Raw genomic sequence first — 9,288 nt, 5'->3', positions numbered from 1 at the left:
AATTTCGCGTATTATCAGCGATGACAATTTATGTCCATGTGGTAGCAATATTGGAAACTTGGCATCATACTCAAGGGGTGCATTGTGGAGTCGCCCTCCACAGCGAAGTATGCCCTCACTATTGATAAATACCTTTAATTGCCGGGTCAATAGTCCGTATTTACGTTGGGAGCGTTGCAACGGAGCATAGTATTCTGGGTAGCATTCTCTTTGTACATTCTTGATTCACAGAAGTTCAGAATTATTTATTTCTGAAGCAGTAATTGTTATGGTTTCAGGCACAGGTTTATTTCTTAGGCGATTCACGAAGCGTAGAACAAAGGAGGTAGTTCTCAACAGTTGTTTGTAGCTCGAAAAGCGTTGAACTTTGATTATTTCCGATAAACCTTTACACGTATTAAGGAGGTCAGTTTCTGGTTGTGCGTTACCGCTAATGGGTTCATCTGAAAGGTTTTCTGTATCTTGGATCAAAGAGAGGGGATTTGTATCCATGGTGATGGGTACCGAAAGGTCATTTGCACGGATGACGTCATTAGTCAAAGCGTAGTTGGTTCTTTTTATAGCATCTTCATTGAGATGAGTTGAAGCGTCATTAACGATGCCACGCGAGTTGGTTATCTGATCGGGTGACTGTGTCACAGATATATGATTGATGATAGGATCAAATAGATCGCATGTTGGCCAGTCCTGGCGGCGAGTAATCCAGGAAGGCCCTTCCCACCATAGTTGGGAGTTAATAAGTTCAGCTGTAGTGATTCCCCACGTTAATAGGTCTGCAGGATTGGAAGCTGAAGGCACATATTTGTGTATTTGTTTGAAATTGTTTATTTCTTTCACCCCATTTGAGACGAATACAGGTTGCTTACCTCGGTTATTTATCCAATGCAGTACAATTTGACTGTCTGACCAGAGAGTATGTCCTGTTATGTTGTATTTCGATGATAATGCGTCAGTTACAAATTTACTCAGACGAGTGGCGATTACGGCCGCCATAAGTTCCAGGCGTGGTAGCGTTAATGTAGACTGGCTGACAGGCGCAACACGTGATTTCGCCATGGCAAGTGCAGATTGACCAGCAACTGTCAGATAGATTGTAGCACCATACGCTTTAGGTGATGCATCAGCAAACACGTGTATTTCGACATCACTACGTGTCGGAATATTCTGAAAATAGAGTCTATTCATAGTAACATCTCTAGCAGCGAGTATATTATCACGGACATTCTTCCAATCACTATTTATGTCGTCAGGAACAGGTTCATCCCATTGCAGACGAAGTTTCCATAGACGTTGAATCATGAGCTTGGCATTAATATGGATTGGAGACAATAGTCCAAGAGGATCATACAGTTTCTGGGCAAAACTTACAATGTCTCGTTTAGTTAATAGTTCACTTTCAGGTGGGTCACCTGTGTCATTATATAATAACGTATCACTCACAGTATTCCACAAGATGCCTAGTACTCCAACTTGCTGTTTATTTTTATGCTTATTGTCCGACTCAGCAAGATCACGGATGTCTGAATCGTTGGATGTCCATGAACGCAAGTTGAAATTCTTTGTAGCAAGAAGTCTGTTGGCTTCACGGTAATATTGTTTAGATTGCTCGACTTCGTCCACATAAATATTTGTTTGTAGATCTCTAGCGGAAGGGATATTTATGTTATCATCGGTTATGGCCTTTACAGCAGTATTAAGGATGAAAGGACTACACGTGGCTCCGAAAAGGACGCTGGTGAAGCGGTATGTAACAAATTCACTGTTACAGTCATCACGATCAGATAACCACAAGAACTTAGTAAAATCTCTATCCTTCGGCTCTAAGCGAATCTGTAGAAAAGCTTTCTCAATGTCTGCTGTTAGCGCTATTGGGTTGGTCCGGAATCTCAGTAATATTGATGTGAGGTCATTGAGTAATGGTGGGTCTGTATCCAGACAGTCATTAAGGCTAGGGTTTCCATATTGATCTTTAGCACTACAATCATACATGATCCGTATCGGTGTTGTGGGGTTGTCTCTCTTAATTTCACGATGCGGTAAGTAATGTCCGACGGTATTATTATCATCTGGAACGCGTTCTATGTATCCATTGTTCAGTTGGTCATCAATGATATTACCGTAAAAGCAAAGTAGGTCACTTGGCAGCTTTTGGATCATGTGACGTGTACGGCGTGTAGCTAAATCGAAATTTGTCGTTAGCGAAGGATGTCCCAACTTCCATGGCAAGCGACAAAACGATTTGACTCTGTGCGCAGACAAGTAGCTCTGTAGTCTGCATATCTCTCTTCATGAGTCGCCCTTAATTCTGTAGCAGTGGCATCTTCATGACGAATTCCAATTGTTTCCAGATCCCAGTACGACGAAATATCAGGTGTAGGGTTAGGGTTTTTCTCAATCATGACGTGGTAAGTGTGTACATTGTATCTCTTCGCAGCATTGTTTGTTAACATTGGTCCAGACAGCAGATAACCAAAAGGTGAGTTGACACCTACAGGTGCAGTTTGATTGTTTCTTGAACGAATTATTGGTTCTCTGACAAAACGCCAATAATTGTCAGCTCCAATCAAAATATCGATACTCATGGTTTTGTCCGTAGAAACAGGGTGTGCCAATTTTAGATGACGTAGATGCGGTAATTCTCTCAACTCTGGGATGACGTTATTGTCCATGTCACGAGATATTTCCTCAATTTGCAAAACATCGATAGTAGGGGTCCCTCCTTTCAGGGTGTGAAGTTGTAGCTTACTCCTTGGGATTGGTCGCAGCCCACTGTGTCTATTACCGAAGGAGGTCAAGTTTAATAACTCATTTTTGTATGGTTTGGCATTGATACGGTGTGCGAAACTTTCTGTGATAAATGATTGGTTGGCTCCCTCATCAAATAATACCGTAGCCATCTGTACCCTGCCTTGATTCTGTGAAACGGGTATTTTGGCAGTCTTAAGGAGAACACGAGTCATCTCTTGGTCAGATGACAGACCCCCGGGGTATAACCCTCCTCGGGACGGGTTTGTTTTGGATGGACCGAATAGTGTGTTAGAGTTGCTGAAATTAACTCTAACAGTAGAATTTGGAGCCTGATTGGAACCTTGTTGTATACTATTTTCTGTCAAATTAGACGGATTTGACACAGCTGGGTCATGATTGGATTCACCGCTCCGTGGGTAATGAATTTTTATCCAATTAGCCAATTTTAGCCAATTTTTATCGGTCTTCAGTATATTTATATCTGTTCAATATATATTAAAATTAAAAGTGATATAAAAACAATAAACTGCATACTATTGTATTGATGAAGCTCTTTCGTCTGAGAGTATTATTTTTAACAACTTAGACTTGCATTTTAAATATTGATATCCTCTTTAGTCAATATGTAGCAACCATGTTTTGTACAATGTGAATTTTACGAAATAATGATATCATAATAAAATGTGTTGTTCTTTTTTAGGAATTTTCCTGACGCAAATTACAGCAAAGTTTTCAGTATTGGCAACTCTACTAAGACCTTGTTAGTGGGGATGATAGATACAATGGATTGGGCACTTTGAGAAAACCTAATGAGTAAGTTACCAGTTATTATTTAAACAGCCTTTGATTAGGTAATTCTTGGTGAACATTGCTAATTGGCATTTTATGTGTCTTCATTGCCTCCCTACATTGATTTGTTTATGATTGTTACAACTGATTTCAGCTATTGTTTCATGTTATATACACCAATGAGGTTCCTTGTTGCATTCTACAATATTTCTTGTTGTCTGCGCCAATCAAAATCCTTGTTATATTCTATACTGTCCACCAATCAGAATTCTTGTTATATTCTGTATTGTTTCCTGGTAATGTAATCTTTACTGTTTCTTGGTAATACATTATACCATTCATGTTCCTTGTTATATTCGCTACCTCTTGTTATTAATTACATGCATCTGTTGTAGCTGTTGAATAATCCAATAATAATACTAGTAATTTATTTCATGCATTGACGTTTTATACCTTACCATAATTATGTGTTAATATTGCTTCAGTACATATATAATAGTTAGCGGTCACTATCCTGTCTGGTCTATAGCTGAGCATGGTCCCACTGAGTGTCTCTTGCAACAACTAAAACCTATGCTGGAAAAATACAGGGTTACAGCATACTGCAGTGGACATTACCATAGCTTACAAGTAAACCCATCATCTTGATGTTTGTCATGCAGCATACGTGTACATCCAAATTTCATGTAAACAAACAATGTCTTTCACAAATGTCAGGAGTCTAAATTGTCTGAAGTGAGTGCTGTGTTTGTTCTTATTTCAAATTTCTGAGCTTGAAACATGTTCTGTAGAACTGCATAGATTGGTGAGCCATATTTATAATTCAGGATTTTTTAACTAATGTTCAGTAAAGCCATTCATGTATTTTGCCATGTACATGTTAGTAAAGCAAAAAAATGTTACAGTAATAACTTATGTTGAGTTTCCTTGCATTTATAATTTAAACATTTTCGACAATATAACTAGTAAGTTTGTTTCACACTTTCACAGAATATTTATGACAGATGACAGACCCCCGGGGTATAACCCTCCTCGGGACGGGTTTGTTTTGGATGGACCGAATAGTGTGTTAGAGTTGCTGAAATTAACTCTAACAGTAGAATTTGGAGCCTGATTGGAACCTTGTTGTATACTATTTTCTGTCAAATTAGACGGATTTGACACAGCTGGGTCATGATTGGATTCACCGCTCCGTGGGTAATGAATTTTTATCCAATTAGCCAATTTTAGCCAATTTTTATCGGTCTTCAGTATATTTATATCTGTTCAATATATATTAAAATTAAAAGTGATATAAAAACAATAAACTGCATACTATTGTATTGATGAAGCTCTTTCGTCTGAGAGTATTATTTTTAACAACTTAGACTTGCATTTTAAATATTGATATCCTCTTTAGTCAATATGTAGCAACCATGTTTTGTACAATGTGAATTTTACGAAATAATGATATCATAATAAAATGTGTTGTTCTTTTTTAGGAATTTTCCTGACGCAAATTACAGCAAAGTTTTCAGTATTGGCAAATCTACTAAGACCTTGTTAGTGGGGATGATAGATACTATATTAATATGCGGTAACACAGATGATGCTATAACAGATTCTAAACTGGGTGAACCGGTAGATCCAGCTGCTGCTCAAGCACATTTACAATGTATTGGGCACTTTGAGAAAACCTAATGAGTAAGTTACCAGTTATTATTTAAACAGCCTTTGATTAGGTAATTCTTGGTGAACATGGCTAATTGGCATTTTATGTGTCTTCATTGCCTCCCTACATTGATTTATTTATGATTGTTACAACTGATTTCAGCTATTGTTTCATGTTATATACACCAATGAGGTTCCTTGTTGCATTCTACAATATTTCTTGTTGTCTGCGCCAATCAAAATCCTTGTTATATTCTATACTGTCCACCAATCAGAATTCTTGTTATATTCTGTATTGTTTCCTGGTAATGTAATCTTTACTGTTTCTTGGTAATACATTATACCATTCATGTTCATTGTTATATTCGCTACCTCTTGTTATTAATTACATGCATCTGTTGTAGCTGTTGAATAATCCAATAATAATACTAGTAATTTATTTCATGCATTGACGTTTTATACCTTACCATAATTATGTGTTAATATTGCTTCAGTACATATATAATAGTTAGCGGTCACTATCCTGTCTGGTCTATAGCTGAGCATGGTCCCACTGAGTGTCTCTTGCAACAACTAAAACCTATGCTGGAAAAATACAGGGTTACAGCATACTGCAGTGGACATTACCATAGCTTACAAGTAAACCCATCATCTTGATGTTTGTCATGCAGCATACGTGTACATCCAAATTTCATGTAAACAAACAATGTCTTTCACAAATGTCAGGAGTCTAAATTGTCTGAAGTGAGTGCGGTGTTTGTTCTTATTTCAAATTTCTGAGCTTGAAACATGTTCTGTAGAACTGCATAGATTGGTGAGCCATATTTACAATTCAGGATTTTTTAACTAATGTTCAGTAAAGCCGTTCATGTATTTTGCCATGTACATGTTAGTAAAGCAAAAAATGTTACAGTAATAACTTATGTTGAGTTTCCTTGCATTTATAATTTTAACATTTTCGACAATATAACTAGTAAGTTTGTTTCACACATTCACAGAATATTTAAAATTGAAGTTGCGATTTAGTCCAGCGATCATCCAGCCAAGACCTTGTTATTTCCCCTATGTAGAATTCTAAATTTTGTGGTTTTTATCGTGCAATTTTTTTATGAATGACAAAGATTCAGGATGGGTAATTTTACCTTTCTAGACAAAAATAACAAACATTTGTATCGTGTTTATGTGTTCTGATCAGTTGATTTCACCCTGACAGTGAGAATAGAGATCACATTTCTGTACCATAATCGTGATGTACTTTTTAATATTTAAACCACTTCATTCAGTTTAATAGATCATCTAGTACCCTGCTTCGCAGTAGGCTTATTTAAGACACTTACTGGTAGTATTAGTTCAATAAAAATATATTTTATTTTCAGCATATCAAAGGAAACGGCAGTGTAAATTACTTTGTTGTTGGTTCTGGTGCTATAGTGGATCCCTCTACTAACCATACAGATGCCATCCCGCGTGGATCACTCCAGTTTCATTATGTTGATCCCAATAGTTTTGGGGGATTTGCTTTCATTGAAATGACGCATCAGAGTGCAGTGTTCACATTCATTGATGCTACAGCCCATAAAGATCTATACCAAACTATACTTTATCCAAGAAAAGATAATGACATATAGTTTTATTATTATAATATTAACAGTCATTTGGGGTTGGTAATGGTTACTTCGTTTTGCAACTATGTTTTTTCTCAGTTTGATAAAATGATTCTGTAACATCAGATTGACTAAGAATGGTTACGCAACTCCATTAAGATAGATATCTGAGTTTGGTTAACAGCTGTTCATCATTTTCAAAAGAAAAAAACTGTAATGAACATTATTTTACATTGACTAATAACCATCAATCCAAACATCATAGACGCTTACACCTATTTACGTCTCCAAGTGATTCGCTACTAGAGGCCACATCTTGAATGGTGCATTTACATACATTTTCAAAAATCTTAACAGTATGCTTGTAGAACAAACTATAATTCCGATAACTCGCCCCTTCTAGTGATTGTTTGCTTCTGTGATGTAAATGGATATAAGAGACACAGTCTTGCTATTATTTTGATCTCTGGGAATTGAGTATATTGCGACTTATTCGAAAGGTATATTCAGGCTTGCCTGGTACAGGTCAGATTAAAAGCTGTCTTCTCATTGGTCGTTAGCTTACAATCATGATATTAATTGGCATACAATCCTACATGAGAACAATTGTGCTAACTCTAGAGAGTACAGATGAATAGATCAATCACAATTTTACAAATTATCACTTTTAAAATAATAAAATTGCTAGTTTGGTCAGTCTAGCTTCACATGTATGATATGATTATGTAGAGTTGTAACTTTCAGTGTTATTTTTATAATGAACGTAATTTAAAACTATGACTTTGAGTTTTAGCTTCATCTTAGTGACTAGTATAGATTTTGATTATACCACTTACAATGACTTGTTTTTTTATTGTTATTAAGATTGATTTTCTTCTCACCAACTTAGAAAACTTGTATGGGTTATTGGAATATAAAATTGTCAGAGTCCAATAAGCCAATCAGCAATGGCCTTAAAGTTAGGCTATGATTTTTGTTTCAAATACTCTGTGAAAGTGTTCTAGGTTCTTTGGGTAATGAGCCGTCCATATGCATGGCATTTTCCTCATATAGGAATCTGAATTTTGCCTTTCATATCATGTTTTTTACGTAGGGTTTGAATGAGTGCTGATACAGTTTTTTCATCAAATGACAGATTCTATTGTTTTTGGTGCTAGATGTACAATAATATATATTATTTGTTGTTTCCAACAACCAAATTCTATGCAAAGTCTCAATTGGCTACCCAACCTTAATATGTGATTTTCTTGTGTGTTGCGTGAAAGATGCTCGCTGAACGTTTGCGGTAAAAATCGGACGATTTGATTTTGAGCTCGAATTCCTGTATTTCATAGCTCACATCGAAAGGCCGATCTTTGACAGGGAAATATTGTGTTTGAATACACTTACTTCATCGAAATTGACCATCATTAAATGTGTACAGCATATTATTAAGCATGGAAATATTCCTCAAAATAATTCCGAATCCCATGCGATGTTTGTCGCCACTACTGCTTGTCTTGTTTTTACTTTTGATTTCATGCTCAACTTGGGATCTCTTGCAGTGAACAGAAAATGTTTTATTGAATTCGTTTTTTATGAAATTTCAAATAATCTTCTCATATGATTTAATTGTTTGTGGTAAAAATTTGTTAGGTTTTTAATCAATCCACAGCTACTTACAAGATGGTGTCTGATTGGCTATCCAACGTTAACACCTATCAATCAGGCCAATCAAAGACAATGCTCAGCTACTTACAAGATTGTGTCTGATTGGCTATCCAACCTTAACACCTATCAATCAGACCAATCAAAGACAATGCTCAGCTACTTACAAGATTGTGTCTGATTGGCTATCCAACCTTAACACCTATCAATCAGACCAATCAAAGACAATGCTCAGCTACTTACAAGATTGTGTCTGATTGGCTATCCAACGTTAACACCTATCAATCAGGCCAATCAAAGACAATGCTCAGCTACTTACAAGATTGTGTCTGATTGGCTACCCAACCTTAACACCTATCAATCAGGCCAATCAAAGACAATGCTCAGCTACTTACAAGATTGTGTCTGATTGGCTATCCAACCTTAACACCTATCAATCAGACCAATCAGAGAGCAGCTAGTTTGATGACAGGTTTTTTCAACATATAAAATTTTACCGGTACTTAACTGATCATTTGTAACACAGTATTTATCCATGTTTTGTTACGCTATGCAGCTTGAACAATGCAAAGTTATTTATTCAGATGTTATGTATTTTTTGTATAAGATGAATAAAACAAGGCTTTGAGAATGTTACTTCTGTTATTGTAGTTTTATATATGACAAATGAAATGCTCTTGTTTGGAACTAAAAAAATGATCTGAGAAATGAATTCAAATATATGAAGCTATGAAACAAAATGGTCACCAGTAATTGTTAATTGAAAAAAACATGAATATAAAACCATCATACTAAGTTGAAATAATTTGGCCTAAGCATGTCCCCCCAAAAAATCATTTTGAAAAAAAAT

At 36.1% G+C, this 9,288-nt stretch overlaps 3 protein-coding genes across 3 annotated transcripts; 1 reads left to right on the top strand and 2 right to left on the bottom strand.

The window, feature by feature from the left end:
* Positions 1–225: 225 nt before the first annotated feature.
* Positions 226–2,157, bottom strand: LOC146747486 (uncharacterized). The gene has a single exon (XM_085497288.1). It carries the CDS (start codon positions 2,155–2,157, stop codon positions 226–228), a length of 1,932 nt encoding a protein of 643 aa, XP_085353414.1.
* A 38-nt stretch (positions 2,158–2,195) lies between these two features.
* On the bottom strand, positions 2,196–2,960 carry LOC146747485 (uncharacterized). Its single transcript, XM_085497287.1, has one exon. The coding sequence runs from the start codon at positions 2,958–2,960 to the stop codon at positions 2,196–2,198; it is 765 nt and encodes a 254-aa protein (XP_085353413.1).
* A 1,274-nt stretch (positions 2,961–4,234) lies between these two features.
* LOC144362645 (tartrate-resistant acid phosphatase type 5-like) lies at positions 4,235–6,815 on the top strand. Its single transcript, XM_085497286.1, is given in 4 exon segments — positions 4,235–4,272; positions 5,019–5,231; positions 5,682–5,826; positions 6,564–6,815. Coding segments are annotated over 4 exon segments (648 nt in total).
* The last annotated feature ends 2,473 nt before the right edge of the window (positions 6,816–9,288 follow it).

The sequence above is a fragment of the Saccoglossus kowalevskii genome, chromosome 3 (assembly GCF_978046115.1).
Source record: "Saccoglossus kowalevskii chromosome 3, keSacKowa6.1, whole genome shotgun sequence".
In the NCBI taxonomy this organism is placed as follows: Eukaryota; Metazoa; Hemichordata; class Enteropneusta; family Harrimaniidae; genus Saccoglossus; species Saccoglossus kowalevskii.
The sequence above is the reverse complement of the archived record's forward strand: the minus strand, read 5'-3'. Positions and strand labels throughout refer to the sequence as shown.